Consider the following 20,000-nt stretch of genomic DNA (forward strand, 5'->3'; position numbering starts at 1 on the left):
GAGATGGGTTTTGTTCATAAGGCACAGAGCCCAGAGGTAGTTTAAACACAGGGATGTGAATTTTAATTTTGAGAATTTCGGACACCAGGAGACTGTGAGAGGGAGTGGAACTTAATATGTGGAGTAGAATTTTGGATAAGTAGTTGACAACTGTTAGGATCAACTTGTGACAGTGGCTGGGCAACAGATGGACATGGTAATGGTTACATAGAATTTGTGGTGGAAGCCTTAACAACACAAATAGTGGAGAAGTTGAGACAAGTGGTGCAATGGTTGAAATAGATTTTGAGAGTGTACAAGTGGTAGCTGTCTCCATTTCTGAGGCAAAGACTGTTGAGCATTCCAGAGATAAGAAAGGATGGCATGACCTAGCTGAGAAAAAGTAGCAAGACATTCTCTAATGGTGTGAGTGACCATATTAAAGACTGTGGCCAGTGTCCTCTCACTGCTGTAATTAAACAGGAGCCTGATCAGCAAGATCCAACCAAGGGGTTGGAGAAATGATGGATGTGGGTTTAGGAGGTGAAGGTATTTTCAAAACCTTTTAGAGAGGGAAGTGAAATTAGCGGTTGAGAAGTGGTTTGCAAGTACAGATGTGTTGGAAATATTTTAAAATGAAGGAAGGTGGACTGAGGAGATCAAACCTCTTATAATGCCAGCTAGCATGGATATCAGGGAGGGATATTTGGTAGACAATTTAAAATATATTTTGAAAGAAGTACTGATTTTTCTAAAATCAATTAATGTTCCTCAGTTCTCAATTGGAACAAACTCCACACTCTATCCCCCGCCCAATTCACTGTGTTATGGTTAAACTAGATATTTTACATCTTTTGGAGTACTATTTGACTCTGAGCCAGACTTCATACCCCATGAAAGATTTTTTATTTTTCAATAATTGTCTTGAACTTTGCATCATTTATAATCATCGCATGCAGATATTATCATCTATTTTTTTCTCAACAGAAAAAGAATTGAAGCTTTGAAAGGTAGGGTTTCTTTATATTTGATTATCTTGCTTTTGTTGCCTGTTATTGATAGCAAAGGATTTACTGCCAGAGGACATCAATTACCTCCACTTTATAAATTGATCTTCACATTCTTTTGAAGGGAGCAATGAATAATCCAAAAGGGGAAATGACGTGTTTGTCACTTGAGCAAATGGTGTCACTGTCTTGCCACTTTGAAAATATCCTGAGCAACAGTAAAAAAGAAAAATTCCTTTCCAAATACAACTTCTGATATGGCTACTAAGTAGCATGGAGGCTGAGATTTTATGCCCCTTTTCATTGAGAGGTCAGAATAAGATTTGATTTATTGTCACATGTATACAAAAATGTGGTGAATAGAGACTTTTCGTGTGTTAAACACAAAGTGTCAACACACTCTGGCATCATGTTGAAACACTGAATATAATGCAAGATTTTACTCAATAGAGTTCATCTTTCTCTCTTCTTCTAATTCTCCTTTGCTGCTGCTCCTCCAGTCGCTGTTTGACATTGGTCAGGGTATTTGAAATGTGCTCCTTGGTCTCTATGATGGACTCTGTGGTCTTGATTCATGACTGCTGCACCCAAGCTGGAGCCATGGGCCTGGGGATGCATAGTTTCCATACCACCATGTCTCTCATCTGATGTTCTCCAGATGCCGCTATCGGTCAATGGGGCCTTCGTCCACTAGGTGCCTGGTCCTAGCCGTGGACCTGGATCCTCTGCTCAGCCTGCAAGTCTGAACTGGAGGAGTCAGCCCAGTCCCTGCTGCTTGCTTGCTGAGGAACCATGGGCTAGAGTGGAGCTGTGTCTGGCTTATCCTGATGATGCTGCTGCCGTCAGAGGCCTCCTACCTTCACCTGTCACTTTCTAGGCTTTAAAGTAAAGAAAAAGAGCAAAAATGAAAAGAAGGAAAGAGAGAAAGTAGACAGAAGCAGAAAAGCCCTGGGCTCAGTCCTGCTACTTTGCCACCAAATGCATATCCCACACAAAGATAGAACCATATCTTAACTGAGTTCTGGTCTGGTGGGGAAGCTCTTTGTGATTGCAACAAATCAGGTCTTAATTCATAAGATTCCCCTCCCCCCAAAAAACTAATTTTCTTGAACAATAACCTAAGCTGCGATGGCAATAATGCCATCTGTGGTGTCAATGATCACTAATTTGTAAAACCAAAAATCAGATTACCCATTTCTGTCTCAGTCTGCAAGATAATTTTCAGCCAATTAGATGTGTGAACTGTTTATTTTGCTCTTTTTAATCTATACCGTTCAGCATTGTTCTATTGAATGTACACTTGCATCCCATTTTATTCCTTCCAAAATGTATTTCATATTTGCATCAAAATCTTTGTTCTATCTGTCTTCACATGCTGCTGGCATTTTACTCACGACTTGCTCTCTGCCAAACCTCTGCTCTTTGACACCAGCGCTTTTTCACATTACGTTCCTAATGTTCAAGTCCAAATTAGTTTTATACACTGGAGACTAAAGTGGACATTGAGCAGACCCAGTTGGACTATTTTAGTTAGAGGTAAGATAAATGCTGGAATAAGTCTGGGTAGTTCTCTTCACAGTAACTGCAGAATGATTTAATAAATTAATTGTAATAATGACTGCTCAAAGTCAAAAGATGAAGTTGTTCTGAATATCCATTTTGTCTTTTTCTAATTTTAGGGTATGGAGGGAGCTCTTATTTTTGTGATCATATGGGACTTGTAATTATTTTGTTTAGAATATTTTCGCTGTGATCAGGTTACCTAATGACTCTTAACTTCCTGAAACATTTTAGACAAGTTTCCAAGTGACCACTGGAGCTATATGGTGACTGCTGCTGGCTGTTATCTTTATCCTCATAAATCAGTTGGAATCTTGCAAGCTAACACTTTTGCATTGAGTACTTTAACAGGAAATAATACACATTCTATTTAAAGTATGTAATACATTTTTACAAAAGATATTGAAGAATCCACTTTACAAATATCACGTCTCAGTAATTTGGGAGTTAGCAATCTTGTACACTACTGTTGTTTGTTTTGTTGCAACCAAGGCTGGAAGGGTATGCCATCACTCTAGTCCCATCACACCATGGGTCACAACATAAATTAGAAGTAATTATTTCCAGTAACAAAGTGACTAGTTAAATCAATGTCATGTTTTAAATGGCAAGATCAATCAACCCAGTTTCTTAATAAGGACAGTTGTTAGCTTATTAGCAAAAGAAAAATTATTCAAAACAGATGCAATAATTTTCTATCCTGCATGGTTAATAATTTCTTCTGAGTATATCCAAGAGGCAGATGCACACTTTTTTTTAGAGGAAAAGGATTTATGTTTCTAAATTATTGTTATCTATTACATCAAAATTATAAAAGTAAAATAAAACTTGAGCAAACATAGCTCCATTGGGATGACCATAATTACTTGGATTATTGGAATTATGTGCCATGATATATAATGCCATGATAATGACACACACTAATACTCATTTGAAAATCTGTGAGCACGTTCAGGAGATTTGAGGTGAGTTGCAATCACCATGGCATGCTGGTCCACTTATTTCTTTTGCTTCATACAGTTTGCAACACACCCTTAGTGTTCTTTTGTTTAGGGAAAACAAAAGCATGTCTGGTGTTTGTGTTTTACATGAGCTCCTTCCTTTCTACTTCATCTGAACCACTTCCTTATTCGTTTCTCTCTTATGGATTTAATTAAACTATGAGGTCACCCATCAGTCACCTTTTGATAAAGTAAAGAATTCTGTCCACTCTGGTATAACACAAGATATATATAAATTAATTGGAGGGTGGATTTAAATTCTAAATGGAGAATAATAGCACCATGATATCTCTGCAGCTTGAGGGAAAAAATAATAACAATTCATCTTGTTTCATTCCAGTATCTTATTTTCACTGGGTTTAATGGAAATCAGTTCCAATTATTGAATTTGACAATGCTCAGATGTAAATTGGAGTTAATTTTAATAAGCGATGTCCAAACTGGCAACAGGGGTCAAGAAACCTTCACACACACTTCACAGTGACTGATAAAATTAGAGCATTATAATGTGCAGTGGTGTGACAAATATTTGCGCACTAGTTTAGCAAACTGGCCAAAACCCATTTATAACTTCGAGAATGCTCCCAGGCTCATTGATTAGCCAAGATGTCATCTATCTTGTGTTATTGTTCCTAAGTTCACTGCAGAAGGTTCGCGCCAGAACTTAACTGTTTCTTACCTTTTAAAGAGATGATAACTGTTGCAGAAAAGTATCATTTTAAATTATTGAAATTTAGTCAAATTTAGTCCTGTATGTAAACAATCAAATATTTTAAAACCTGTCAAAGATTAAGTTTTTTTTTGTTTCTTTTGTTTTCCCTTTTATGTCACTTGATCTAATCTCTCAATTTTTCTCTCTCCTTGATTTGACTTAAATTTATCTTCCTCTTGAGCCATCCTTGTTTCATTACTTATCCTTTAAATCTTGTGTTGGAGATCATTCATTCATGTCCCAAATGCTCCATTGTTATCCCATTATCATCTTCCATTTTCAGAAAGTTACGATGCAAAACAAGTTTTCACTGAAAGGTGCCAGAAAATGGATACACTGCCAGATGCTCTATTCCAGCAAATTCTGAAGTAAATCATGAAAAAGAAGTATGGGATTTTCCCCAGGAAAGTTTAGTTCCATCATGAGTATTGTATATTGTAATTGAACTTTATCTTACTTTTGAAGGTATGATTTGTGTGATTGGCCAACTCTTACTTTCATGATTTTATAACTCGAAGTTATAACTGTGGTAGTTCACTAGAGTGCAAAAGGTCAGGCTGAAGTAGTTTGCACATACAAGTGTGTGAAAACATGATGATTGTATGGCACAATTTGAATTTAGCAGGTCTTTTGATATCATAAATTGCAACTATCAAAGGTCAGAGATTAAAAACAAATTTCTGGAAAAAATTCGGCAGAGTCTGGCAGCGTCTGTGGAGAGAGAAAATGAGAGTTTAGAGACCAACATGCTTCTGCTTTGGAACTGAAAGGGGGATTTGTGCTGTTGATAAAGGAAAAGAAGAAGCAAATGGAACAGGTGGTGAGGGTGCCTAATGAAAAATGGAAAGGGAATCCTAATAGTAGATGGAGATATAGATTAAGAATAGATATTCGTGATAGGAGTCAATAGCAAGAAATAGATTGGATCTGCAGAAAGCAAACCCATGCAAGCTAGATTAGGGAGGTGGAAACAGTGGGGGTGAATCAAAATGGAGGACAGTGTTTGTTTTTGATCTGATGTTGTTGAACTCAATGTTATGGAAATACTTTTTTTTAATATCTTTAATTGTGGACTGAAATGGGCAAATAATTATTTTAAAAGTCAAAGATTGTTGAAGGATCACTATATCTTTTTAAAAACCAAGTTACCTGACATTCATTGTGAGTACTGTTTACACAGCTGTTGGTGCAAACCATGGGGCACAGATACAATTGAGTTGGAAGCCTAGATACAGTTTAGTTGGAATGGGGTGGGGGTGGGTGAACAGACATTTGATGGGCAGTAACTAGCTGATTAGTCTGGAAGTGACCAGTCATCAATGATAAATGCCTCCTGCCTGCAACAACTGTTTGGCTATGTTATGCCTCACTGGGTTAGTGGGCTGGAAATAAAGTCCCACTGTTCCTGGAGCCATCACAAAAGTTAAAAATTTTTAAAAGTACTCAGAATTTCCTAATTTTCAGACATAGGCTCACAGAAAGCATGGATCAGCTTCCTGTACTTAACAAGAATGACTATTAATTATATGTAAATAGGCTCTAGCTACTGGTAAACAAATATAAACTTGTTAACTCTCTAATCCCCTTATTGGATCATCCTTACACACACGCACAGACTCAGAATAGACCTTAGTATATGAACAGAAGGAAAGACCAGGTAGGCAGTTCAGTGGTTAGAGTTTTAACTAGCAGTTATATGCCAACAATTCACAGTTTTTATTTGTAGTTAGAATCTAATTAGTTAGATAAATAGTATATTACAGTTAAGTGCATAAATCCGATCTATGCTTCTGTCAACCTAGATCTAAAAGACAGTTGAATTGAGAAATTTTGTGGACATTTTAAAATCTTTAACTTTGTGATGGCTTCGGAATAACAGCGCTTGATTTCCAGCATGTCCCGAAAGAGGTGTAACAAAATTTGGGAGCTTTTTTGTGATTGATTTGAAACATAGGCACCGTAGATCTAGAAGTGGTATTAGTAAATAACAAAAGTAAAGGAAAAAACAGGTTCTGCGCTGCATTTAGGATACGGGTCATTCTGTTATAACGCACATTTCATCAATGCAAATTTGCTGCAATGTGATTGATGAATTGGGGATCTGTTTCTACAGCACAAACTTTTAAAACATGTTTGCTTTAACGCAATTACAGCACCAATATTTTAAGCACAGTTTCTAAAGTGCAATTTTTCTATAACATTGGTTGTGCTCTTGTGCAACCCTTTGTGTTAAAGAAGAACTGACTGTATTACATTAGAGATGGCTCTTTAATGGACTTGGCAGGTAAACTGGAAGTAGCATTGCCTGGAAGAATTCTGAAGGAAGAGATCATTGAAGTATTAGCATGGCATTTTTGTTTAAAGGCAATAGAAGAGACAAGTACAAGAGAAATGCAAAATGCAAATATGAGTTTTACACAAATACAATAGATTACTTGCCTCATACTCTGGGGAGTGACCATCAGAATCAGGTGATATTCAATTAGAGATAAAGCAGCTTGAAGCTGAGAGAATGAAGAAGCTAGAGATGGCAAAAAAGAAAAGCACAAAGATAAGGAAGGAAAATGGATTTGAGAAAGCAGGAAACAGAAATGAGAAAATTATTACTACAATTATTACTACTCCCTTTGCCTTTTTTCTTTGGACACCCTCACCATCTGTTCCACTTGCTTCTCTCACTTTGTTAATAGTATAAAAACAATCATTTCCAGCCTCCTTTACTTTTGAAAAAGTCATATTGAACTCAAAATAGTATCTATGTTTCTCTCTTTACAGGTGCTGTAAGACTTGCTGGCTTTCTCCAGCACTTTGTTTTTATTTCCGAGCTTCAGCATCTGCAGTATTTTTACAAATGTTCAATGACCTTTGTAGATGTTAGTAGTTACTCTCTTCAGTTCATTGCTGGACATTACAATTGTCTGACTTTACTCCATTTTAAAAAGCTCTATTATACAGCTGGATTACTTAGCATGTGACATGTAACACTAAGGTAATAAGGGAAATAAAAGTCATGTGATGGTATTAAGTATTATCCAACTAGGTCCAGATCTCTCCATCTGGAGAGAAGAACATTGGAGATTACACTTAATGCTAAATAAAATGTGAATCACTTTGTGCAATATTTCAGATTGTTTGTCTTTCAAATGATATAGTTAATTTTTTAAAGCGCCTTTATATTTTGGTATATCTGCTATAGGAAGGATGTTATTAAACTGGAAAGAATACAAAAGAAATCTACAAGGATGTTATCAGGACTCAAGGTTATGAGTTTTAGGGAGAGGTTCTTTACAGTGTAGGAGACTGAGGGGGAATAAGTGTATAAGATCATGAGAGGCATGGATAGAGTTTCCTGTGGAATGGAGAAATAGAGGGCATGTGTTTAAGGTTAGAGGGGAAAGAATAAAAGGGAATGTGAGGGGCAACTGTTTTACACAGGTGGTACACATATGAAATGAGCTGTCAACAGAAGTGGTTGAGGTAGGTACATTAACAACAATTAAAAGGCATTTAGACAAATACATGAATGGGAAAGGTTTTGAAGGATATGGGCCAAGGGCAGGGAAGTGGAGTTAGCATAGATGGACATTTTGATTGGCATGGACGAGTTTGGGCCAAAAGGTCGGTTTCCGTGAGGTAGGACTCCATGACTCTGTCGTGACATATTTCAATGATTTAAACAATCTTATGGTCATGCCAACAAATTTCAGTATCAGTTTTTGTTGCATTCTTTCCATTCTTATGCACTTTTAAAAAAAAAACATGCATAGTGCTGGTGCTCATATATTTTTGTGTCTTTATTAATTTGGTCAGACACAGCACAAGTATTGACCAGTCTGTCCATTTTGAAGATGTAATAGCATGTTTGGTTAACAGAATAATGAATTTGTATTCAAAGTACTGCTTGTATTAAAATAATTTTACAGATCTCCTATTTTGCAAAGTTTTCAATAGTAAATAAAACTAAAGCAACATTTTAAGGTCCTGCTTTGCCAATAAGAAAAATCATTAATTACATTAATTGTTCCAGTAATATCTTGTTAGGAGTAAGGCTAGAGAAGCACAGTCATTCTAATTCTATTACTCCATAGATCACAACACAATCAAAAAACTTTTCCCAGTTACCAAAGCAGTTTATCTATGTCAGGTTTTAAACTTGAAAAAAATCTGCCAACTCGACTTCTTTAAAAAAAAATTGCTTTGTAGTCATGGATTTGTTCGCCAAGCTGTTGTGTTTTTCTGTAAACATTTCATCGCCTCACTAGGTGACATCATCAGTGCATCTTTGATAAGATGTTGGTGGTCTGTCCCATCTGGTATTTATATGTCTCTGTTTGTTGTTACTTCTAGTTCTGTTACTGTGTGGTTTGTCTACAGGATGGAGTTCAATGTATGTATTGATTGAGCTCCAGTTGGAGTGCCACATGTCAAGGAATTCTCTGGTGTGTCTCTGTTTTGCTTGGGCTAGGATAGTTATATTATCCCAGTTGAATCTGTGTCTTTCATTGTCTGTGTGTTTGGAAATGAGAGAGTGCTGGTGGCAAGTTGACGTTCATGCACTTGTATGGTTGGTTTTAAAACATAAAACATAGAACATAGAACAATACAGCACAGAACAGGCCCTTCGGCCCACGATGTTGTGCCGAACATTTGTCCTAGCTTAAGCACCCATCCATGTACCTATCCAATTGCCACTTAAAAGTCGCCAATGATTCTGACTCTGCCACTCCCACAGGCAGCGCATTCCATGCCCCCACCACTCTCTGGGTAAAGAACCTACCCCTGACATCCCCCCCCATACCTTCCACCCTTCACCTTAAATTTATGTCCCCTTGTAACACACTGTTGTACCCGGGGAGAAAGAGTAGATAGTCAGAAACTATCTATTCCTCTGATCATCTTATAAACCTCTATCAAGTCACCCCTCATCCTTCACCGTTCCAATGAGAAAAGTCCTAGCGCACTCAACCTATCCTCGTACGACCTATTCTCCATTCCAGGCAACATCCTGGTAAATCTTCTCTGCACCCTCTCCAAAGCTTCCACATCTTTCCTAAAGTGAGGCGACCAGAACTGCACACAGTACTCCAAATGTGGCCTAACCAAGGTCCTGTACAGCTGCAACATCACTTCACGACTCTTGAATTCAATCCCTCTTCTCATGAACGCTAATACGCCATAGGCCTTCTTACAAGCTCTATCCACCTGAGTGGCAACTTTCAAAGATCTATGAACATAGACCCCAAGATCCCTCTGCTCCTCCACCTTACTAAGAACCCTACCGTTAACCCTGTATTCCGCATTCTTATTTGTCCTTCCAAAATGGATAACCTCACACTTGACAGGGTTGAACTCCATCTGCCACTCCTCAGCTCAGCTCTGCATCATATCCAAGTCCCTTTGCAGCCGATAACAGCCCTCCTCACTATCCACAACTCCACCAATCTTCGTATCGTCTGCAAATTTATTGACCCACCCTTCAACTCCCTCTTCCAAGTCTTAATAAAAATTACAAACAGCAGAGGACCCAGAACTGATCCCTGTGGAACTCCACTTGTAACTGGGCTCCAGGCTGAATATTTACCATCTACCACCACTCTCTGACTTCGACTGGTTAGCCAGTTTTCTATCCAACTGGCCAAATTTCCCTCTATCCCATGCCTCCTGACTTTCTGCATAAGCCTACCATGGGGAACCTTATCAAATGCCTTACTAAAATCCATGTACAGTACATCCACTGCTCTACCCTCATCCACATGTTTCGTCGCTTCCTCAAAGAATTCAATAAGACTTGAAAGGCAAGACCTACCCTTCACAAATCCGTGCTGGCTGTCCCTAATCCAGCAGTGTCTTTCCAGATACTCATAAATCCTATCCCTCAGTACCCTTTCCATTACTTTGCCTACCACCGAAGTAAGACTAACTGTCCTGTAATTCCTGGGGTTATCCCTATTCCCTTTTTTGAACAGGGGCACAACATTCGCTACTCTCCAGTCCCCTGGTATCACCCCTGTTGACAGTGAAGACGAAAAGATCATTGCCAACGGTTCTGCAATTTCCTCTCTTGCTTCCCACTTAATCCTAGGATATATCCCGTCAGGCCTGGGGGACTTGTCTATCCTCAAGTTGTTCAAAATGTCCAACACATCTTCCTTCCTAACAATTATCTCTTCTAGCTTACGAGTTCATTTCGCGCACTCTTCTTCAACAATACGATCCCTCTCGTTTGTAAATACTGAAGAAAAGTACTCATTCAAGACCTCTCCTATCTCTTCCGACTGAATAAACAGTTTCCCACTACTGTTCTTGATCGGACCTACCCTCGTTCTCGTCATTCTCAGGTTTCTCACATACGCATAAAATGCCTTGGGGTTATCCTTGATCCTATCCGCCAAAGATTTTTCACGCCCTCTCTTAGCTCTCCTAATCCCTTTCTTCAGCTCCCTCCTGGCTATCCTGTATCCCTCCAATGCTCTGTCTGAACCTTGTTTCCTCAACCTTATGTAAGCCTCCTTCTTCCTCTTTACTAGACATTCAACCTCCCTCGTCAACCAAGATTCCCTGACACGACTATCTCTTTCCTGCCTGACAGGTACATACATATCAAGGACCCTTCGTATCTGTTCCTTGAAAAAGTTCCACATTTCCACAACATCCTTCCCTGACAGCCTATGCTCCCAACTTATGCTCCTCAGATCCTGTCTTACAGCATCGTATTTACCCTTCCCCCAATTGTGAAACCTACCCTGTTGCACACACCTATCTCCCTCCATAACGAAGGTGAAAGTCACAGAATTGTGGTCACCATCACCAAAATGTTCACCCACTAACAAGCCCATCACTTGTCCCGGTTCGTTACCAAGTACCAAATCCAATATGGCCTCCCCTCTGGTCGGACAATCTACATACTGAGTTTTCTTCCTGTTTGTCCTATGTAGTGTTTTTCACAGTGTTTGGGGGGGTATCTTGTAGATGACATTCATCCTCTTGGATGTGGGTGTCAGGTCTTTAACTTTTTGTGAGGAGCTGGTGAAAGGTGTTTACTGGTTTGTGGGCCACTAAGATTCCCAGGGGTCTGAGTAGTCGCGTAGTTATCTCTGATATGTCTTTGATGTATGTTATGGTTGCTAATGTGCCTGGTCTTGTAGCATTTTCTTCTTTGGATTTGTCCCCTAAGTACCGGAGGATAGTGTTCTTGGGTTACCGGTTTTACTGAAATCCTTTGAATAGGTGTTCCTGTTCTGCCTTCTAAAGTTCCAGGTTGCTGCAGTGTGTCCTTGTCCATTTAAATAAAGTCCTAATACAGCTTCGTTTGTGGATACTGGAGTGATTGCTGTTAGAGTTCAGGATTTGGTCAGTATGAGTGTTCTTCCTGTACACGCTTGTCTGGAGTTCCCCGGTAGATATGCGTTCCACTAATATATCCAGGAAGGGGAGTCTGCTGTTGTTTTCCTCTTTAGTGAACTTTATTCTGGTGATGGTTGGTTTTTTCTCATCATGTATGTTTGATGGCAAAGGTGGTCATTCCGGATCCAATGTTTGGGTCGGATGGTGGGGAGGGCTGTCTGTTCTAAGCATTGCATTACTGTTTCTGCTATCAGTCCTGATATCGGGGACCCCATTGGTGTGCCATTGATTTGTCTGTATACTTGTCCATTGAATGTAAAATAAGTTGTGAAGAATAAGTCTAGTAATTTTAATATGCTTTTATTATTGATGCTGCTCGTGTCATCAGGTGTCCTAGTAACTGCTTTGTCCAGTAATGTAGCAATAGGTCGATGTCCGTAGATGTGAAGGGTGCTGTTAGATCAAATGAAATCATTACTTCATCCTTTTCTGTTGTGGTGTTTCTGATGATATTAAGGAACTTTTGGAATGGTTGTAGCTTCTTGGGTAACTTGTACGTAGGCGTCACAGAATGATATAATAGGTCTGAAGGGTGTTCCTGTTCTGTGAACCTTGGGTAGTCTGTAGAATTGGGGTGGGTTGGATCAGTTGAGTTTCATCTTTTGTAGGTCAATTTTGTTGATGTTTCTTGCACTGTGTAGTTTTACTGTCATGGTAATCCTATTCTTGAGTTGGGGGATCAGGTCTTTCTCCTGTTGGTAAGTAGCAGTATCACTGGGTAGTTTGATTGCTTTCTGTATGTACTGGTTTCTGTTTAATATTACCGTAATCCTTCCTTTGCTGGTAGTATTACAATGTTCTTGTCCCTTATGAGTTTCTCCAGTGCTTTCCTTTCTTCTGCAGTGAGTTTGTTCCAGTTTCCTTTCCTGCTTCGGGTTCGAGGCTATCGTCTGTCTGATAGACTTCTGTGTTTCTTCTTCCAGTCTGTTGCTTATTAGTGTGGCCTCTGGTGCTGCAGGCATCTTTGTAGTTAAAGTTTAGTCCTCGTACCACGGCAGATTACTGAGTCTGTGAGTGGTCTGTCTGAGAGATCTTTTATCCATGTCTCTTCATTGTCTGTTTTTTTTTTGGTAGTGTGTGTCATTTTCTTGTTTTGGTCCTGTGTTGTCTTTTGGTGATGGCTTGTTCAAATATAGCTGTCGATTCTGGATTGGTGGCGTTGGAGTAGAATTTTTTTGGCATACAATTTCCCATTCATGTTTGTTGGCGTCTCTGATCATAACCTTTAGCATTTTGCTGCCATTCTGTTCTGCTATTCTTCTTGCTTGCTGGATGTTGATAGGTGGTTTGTATTTTAAATTTGGTGGCAATACCTGTTTCCTGAGGCATTTGTGAAGTAAACACAGTTGTTCGTGGGTTGCATTCAGGTGGATGGCGTTTGTCTGTCATTGTCGAGCTACAAATCTTCACAAGAACACTTTTAAAAAAAAAAAAAAAATTGCTTTATTAAGAAAACAAAATTTGTTCAGAAGATACATTCGCTGGTTAACATAGACAGTGTAAATGTACATTTCTTTAAATAACCCAAAAAACACATACACTTTTGGAAAAAAAGATAAAAGTTCTCTCTGCAGATATTTATTTTAAAGAAAACTTTCTAGCTGTTAGGAATATTCTTGAAGGGAAAAAGGATTAGGCATAGAAAATTATGAACTACATTGCTCTGATTTCTGGCACATGCTGTGAAGTTACTAATTGCATACAATGGCCTCTACATCTCTGATTACAGGCAATCCAATCTCTCTTCAGGACAAATCTGCCACCTGTCTCACCCACTCCAACCCCTCACCCCTCACAACGTGCAACCCTCCACTCCCTCTGCTCCAACCCCAATGTCAACATTAAACCAGTTGACATAGGGGCTGCAGGTGGTAGTATGGCACACCAACCTTTACCTTGTCGAAACCAGATGCCAACTCACTGACACCTCCTACACCCCTCTCAACCATGACTCCACCTCTCCTCATCAAACCATCATCTCCCAAACCATGCACGACCTTCTCACTTCAGAGGATCTCCAATCCCACACCGCTTGGTTCTACCTCTTACCCAAAATCCACAAAGCTGACTGCCCCGGTTGAACGATTGTTTCCACCTGCTCCTGTCCCACCGAGTTCATTGCGTCATATCTCGATTCCGACCTGTCCCCCTTGGACCACGAACTCCCCACAAATGTCCAGGACACCACCCATGCCCTCCACTTCCTCCATGACTTTGGATTACCTGGCCCCCACACCTCATCTTCACCATGGACATCTAGTCCCTATGCACCTCCATCCTCCATGATGAAGATCTACAAGCCTGCTCTTTCTTCTTCTCCTGCCGACCCAACCAGCACCCCTCTACTGACACACTAGACATCAAGAAATGACCGGATCAAGATTGCTATTGTCCGACAGGATAGCTTTGTGCTTTATTTCTATGGTATGCTTTCTATGTGAGCAAAAGGCTAGGGCTCTATTTACATGAACTATAAAAATTACAACTTGTATGTTGACTGGTGAAGTTAGTCAATAGTAGAGAAACCATTATCAGATTTCACAACTAAAGATTTGAGAACTAGAGTATGTTAGACTGCTCCATCTCAAAAACAAATTTTGAGCATGGAATGAAGCAGATTAAAGTATGAACAAGTCCTTACATGGTGCTGCAGATTCACCCCATTGCCATCAAAATAATAGCTCTCCTTCCCTAAAAGTTGCACTGTTGCACATGTTTGATAATATTTAAGAAACACAGTATGATATACACCGTGGCAGAGTGCCATTAACATGTTTGCAGTGCAACAATCAGGTTCTCTTTATGGTTGCTGCCATCTTCTCTGCAATCTCCATTCAGTTTGTTTAGTTAGGCAAAGAGGTCTACTCCTATTGACCCTCAGAAATACATCCCGTCTTTCCTGAATAATGTAGAGCAGCGCATGCAGCGAGTTGTCGCTAAACCATGCGTTAATCTGGGATCCCCCTTCTGCCAAGCCATGATTTTCTGCACGAGAAAAAGAGACAAGTAGAATAAATTTGGTGGAGCTAAAAATGAAAAACAGAAAAGAGCAGAAAGCATTGTTGGAGTTGTTTTATAGGTTTTATACATAAATTATAGTGTAGCATCAGAATATAAATCAGAAAATTGAGGTAATAAGGGTAATAATTGGAGAACTTTAATCTTCATACAGACTAGTTAAGCTGGAGGGCACGTTAATGGAATTTAGATAAAATAAATTATAAAATAAATTTTATGATTGATATGCCAAATGGGCCTTCAGGGAAGAGTGACCACATCATGGTGGAATTGTATATGACTTTGAGAATGATTTAATTTAATCCAAAATTAGAGTTTTAAATCTAAACAAATCAAATAAAGAAGGGTGGGTTGGCGAAGGTAGATTAGGAAACTATAACTTTTAAAAAGTACATGGGTAAATAATGGCTAGGTTGAAAGAATTAAAATATAAAATTGACAAAAAAATCTTCCTCTTAAGGCAGAAAACCCCACAGGAAAAAGTCGACCAACTGTGCCTAATGAGGAGTTAAAAACATTAGATGAAAAGGCTTATGTTGTCACAAAGATTAGTCTGCATGAGAATTGAGGCAAATTAAATTTCAGCAAGAAATTGATCAGGGAAGAGAAGGAAGAAAATGAAATTACATAAAATAGATCGTAAACATTTCAAAAATAAATGAGAAGCGATTAATGAAAGTAACTAAATATTGGAAAAATAATAGGGCTAAGTGCAAAAAGTCTATTTAGACCTGACAACCCAATGTTTTCACAGCAGCAGCTCCAGAGATTGTGGATGCTTTTGGTCTTCCAAAATTCCATTGAGTTAGAGCACTACCTATAACATAGTTGATAACGTACATAATACCATACTTAAGAAAGGAGGAAGAGAGAAAAGCGAGCCTATTATCAAAACATAATATTAGATTAGATTACTTAGTGTGGAAACAGGCGCTTCGGCCTGCCGAAACGCAATCCACCCAGACCCATTCCCCTGCATTTCACCCATTACCTAATGCTACGGGCAATTTAGCATGGCCAATTCACCTAACCTGCACATTTTGGAAACCGGAGCACCCGGAGGAAACCCACGCAGAGGTGGGGAGAATGTGCAAACTCCACACAGTCAGTCGCCTGAGGCGGGAATTGAACCCAGGTCTCTGGCGCTGTGAGGCAACAGTGCTAACCACTGTGCCGCCCATTTTCACGACCTCTGGCTTACAGGGCACTTAGAAAGCCATATCATTTAGCAGAATTAACAAGGATTAATGAAAAGAAAATCATGTTTTATAAATTAGTTTTGTGCTTTTTGTGGACACAACTAATAAGATGGATCAGGGGATGTATAGAGTCATAGAGCTGGAAACGGACCTTTCAGTCCAACTCGTCCATGCCGACCAGATATCCGAAATAAGTCAAGTCTCATTTGCCAGCATTTGGCCCATATCCCTCTATACATATCCAGATGCCTTTTGGATATTGTAATTGAACCAGCCTCTACCACTTCGTCTGGCAACTCATTCCATACATGCACCACCCTCAGTGTGAATAAGTTGCTCCTTAGGCCCCTGTTAAATCTTTCCCCTCTCAGCTTAAATGTATGCCCTCTAGTTTTGAATTCCCCCACCCAGGGAAAAGACCTTGTCTATTCACCCTATCCATTTTATAAACCTCAATAAGGTCACCTCTCGGCCTCTGTCGCTCCAGGGAAAATAGTCTATAGCTCAAATCCACTAACTCTGGCGACATCCTTGTAAATCTTTTCTGAACCCCCTCAAGTTTCGCAACATCCTTCCTATAGCAGGGAGACCAGAATTGCATGCAGTGTTATAGGGCAGAGGTTGATCCCAAAGAACATTACAGCCAGCGCCAATCCATATCCTCTATCTAAATCTGTCATCTATTTTCTAAGGGTCTGTATCCCTGCCCTTTCATGTATCTGTCTAGATACATCTTAAATGATGCTATCATTCCCGCCACTACCACCTCCGTTGGCAACGCATTCCAGATACCCACCACCCTCTGCACAAAGAACCTTTCACATGTACCTCCCCAAACCTTTCCCCTTTCACTTTGAACTTGTGGCCCCTCGTAATTGAGTCCTCCACTCTGGGGAAGAAGTTACTTGCCAACCACCCTGCCTATACCTCTCATGATTTTGTAGGCCTCAAACAGGTCCCTCCCCAACCGCCCTCTTTCCAATGAAAATAATCCTAAGCAACTCAACCTCTCCTTGTAGCCAGCAACTTCCTGGTGAACCTCTTGTGCAGCCTTTCAAATCATCCACATCCTTTTGGTAATGTGGCAACCAGAACTGTTCGCAGTATTCCAAATGTGGCCGAACCAAAGTCTTATACAGTTGTAACGTAATCTGCCAACTCTTGTACTCAGTACCCCACCTAATGAAGGAAAGCATGCCGTATGCCGCTTTGATCCTTTACTGACCTGCATTGCCACTTTCAGGGAACAATGGACCTGAATATTCAGATCTCTCTGTACATCAGTTTTCCCCAGGACTTTTCCATTTACTGTATAGTTCGCTCTGGAATTGCATCTTCCAAAATGCATCACCTTTCATTTGAACTCCATCTGCCATTTCTCTGTCCAACTCTCCAATCTATCTATATTCTGCTGTATTCTCTGACAGTCCCCTTCCTATCTGCTACTCCACAAATCTTAGTGTCATCTGCAAACTTGCTGATGAGGCAACCCACACCTTCCTCCAAATCATTTATTATATCACAAACAACAATGGTCCCAGCACAGATCCATGTGAGACACCACTGGTCACAGGTGTCCATTTTGATAAGCTGCCTTCTACTACTGCTCTGTCTCCTGTTGCCCAACCAATTCTTTACTCAGCTACCTAAAACATCCTGGACCTCATGCAACTTCACCATCTTCATCAGCCTACCGTGAGGAACCTTATCAAGCACCTTAATAAAGTCCATGTATATGACATCTACATCCCTTCCCTATCAAATAAATTTATCACCTCTTCAAAGAATTCTATTAGGTTTGTAAGGCATGACCTTCCCTGCACAAAACCATGCTGCCTATCGCTGATAAGCCCATTTTCTTCCAAATGGGTATATATCCTGTCCCTTAGTATCTTCTCCAGTAGCTTCCCTACCACTGACATCAAGCTCTGTAATTACCTGGATTATCCCTGCTACCCTTCTTGTACAAGGGGACAACATTAGCAATTGTCCAGTCCTCTGGGACCTCTCCCGTTTTCAAGGATGCTGCAAAGATATCTGTTAAAGCCCCAACTATTTCCCCTTTTGCTTCCCTCAGCAACTTGGGATAGATCGCATCTGGTCCTGGAGGCTTATCCACCTTAATGCCTTTTAGAATACACATCATTTCTTCCCTCCTTATGCCGACTTTATCTAGAGTAATCAAAGATCGATCCATAACTTCAACATCCGCCATGTCCCTTTCCTCAATGAATACCAATGCAAAGTACTCATTCAGAATCTCACCCATTTTCTCTAACTCCACACATATCTTTCCTCCTTGAGTGTGCCAACCCCTTACCTCATAACCTTCTTGCTCTTTATATATGAATAAAAGGCTTTGAGGTTTTCCTTAACCCTGTTCTCTAAGGATATCTCATGACCCCTCTTAGCCCTCTTAATTCCTCATTTCTGACTGGTCCTACATTCCCGATATTCTTCCAAAATTTGTCTGACTTCAGTCGTTAGACCTTATGTACACACAAGTGCGAAAAATGGTATAACCTATCTTATCACACACAAACCTCCCCCCATCTATTATAAAGGAGTGGTTAAATGAAATGAAATCCTTTCATTCACTCTATAATCAACAAGTAACAATTTATTTACCTAATTCCACCAGTGAACAACTTAAGAGAACCACTAACACCACTAACAAACTGAACAATTCCCCTGGAACTACTAACAATTCCCTAATAAAACTCTAATGGTATGTTGTTTCAATAAATACAAGGCCCACTTATGTCTCAAAACAATAGAAGTTAATCTCTCAAAGTTACAGCTTTGGTACCTCTTTCGGAATGCTCCTCGCTGTCTCCACTGATTTTCTTTCAGGAATGCGCCTCCTTTGAATTCTCAAATCAGGAACGCCTCTCTTGGTTGAATTTCTTCTGTCAGAAATGTTCTTTCTGAATTCTATTATCTGGAGTATTAGCTAGGAATACCATGGGCTACCTTTTATTAATTAGATGGTGCTTTCTTTGTTAACTCTTCAGATGGCAATTTGCTGTCTCCAATTTTCTGAACGTCCTCATCCTTTATACCCTTGATGAGTTATTAATTTCTTTACAGTCTGGTTCTAGGTAGCCAAAACCATCAGATTTAAATTTAATTGGTTTGTAATATCTAAATGCTTTTTAAAAATTTGACTTGTTTGTAAAAATACTTGGCCGTTTGATACAAAGGGTTTCAATTTCAGCACTCTCTGTGCACCATCACTTTAAACTGCTGTTCAGACGTTCATTTTAACTCTAAGCACTGAAGGAATACTATCTTTCAAAGAGACCACACAATGCTTTCACCCAGTTTACAATTTTACATGCACCTACTTCACAAAAACAGTATTCCAAAAATGGTCTAACCAGACGTCCTGTACAGCTGCAACATGACCTCCCAACTCCTATACTCAATGCACTGACCAATAAATTCATGCATACCAAACGCCAGCTTCACTATCCTGTCTACCTGTGACTCTACTTTCAAGGAACTATGAACCTGCATTCGAAGGTCTCTTTGTTCAGCAAAACTCCCGAGACCATACCATTAAGTCAATAAGTGCTGCCGTGATTTGCCTTTCCAAGATGCAGCACCTCGCATTTATTTAAACTCCAACTGGCATTCATTGGCCATTGGCCCATCTGATCAAGATCTCACTGTACTCTGAGGTAAACTTCTTGGCTGTCCACTACACCTCCAATTTTGGGGTCATCTACAAACATACTAACCAATACCTCTTATATTCACATCCAAATCATTTTTATAAATGACAAAAAGCAGTGGGCCCAGCACAGATCCTTGTGGCTAACCACTGGTCAGAGGCCTCCAGTATGAAAAGCAACCCTCCATTACCACCCTCTGTCTTTTATCTTCGAGCGAGCTCTGTATCCAAATGGCTAGTTCTCCATGTATTTCATGTGATGTAACCTTGCTAACCAGTCTACCACGCGGAACCTTGTTGAATGCCCTAGTGAAGTCCGTATGGATCACGCCCACTGCTCTGCCCTCATCAATCCTCTTCGTTGCTTCTTCAAAAATCTCATTCAAGTGTTTGGAATGTCAAAGGGCATTTGGTAAGATGGCCACACATGATCGGACAAAATTT

At 39.8% G+C, this 20,000-nt stretch overlaps 1 protein-coding gene across 4 annotated transcripts in view; it reads left to right on the forward strand.

Annotated features, from left to right (window-relative positions):
* dtnbp1a (dystrobrevin binding protein 1a) overlaps positions 1-20,000 on the forward strand; it is a 193,436-nt gene that overhangs the window by 83,388 nt on the left and 90,048 nt on the right. For all 4 annotated transcript variants that reach the window (XM_072560825.1, XM_072560827.1, XM_072560826.1 and 1 more), the window contains one exon: positions 967-989. In XM_072560825.1, coding sequence (XP_072416926.1) covers positions 967-989 — 23 coding nt within the window. The remainder of the gene's footprint in view (positions 1-966; positions 990-20,000) is intronic.

The sequence above is a fragment of the Chiloscyllium punctatum genome, chromosome 41 (genome assembly GCF_047496795.1).
Source record: "Chiloscyllium punctatum isolate Juve2018m chromosome 41, sChiPun1.3, whole genome shotgun sequence".
NCBI lineage: Eukaryota > Metazoa > Chordata > Chondrichthyes > Orectolobiformes > Hemiscylliidae > Chiloscyllium > Chiloscyllium punctatum.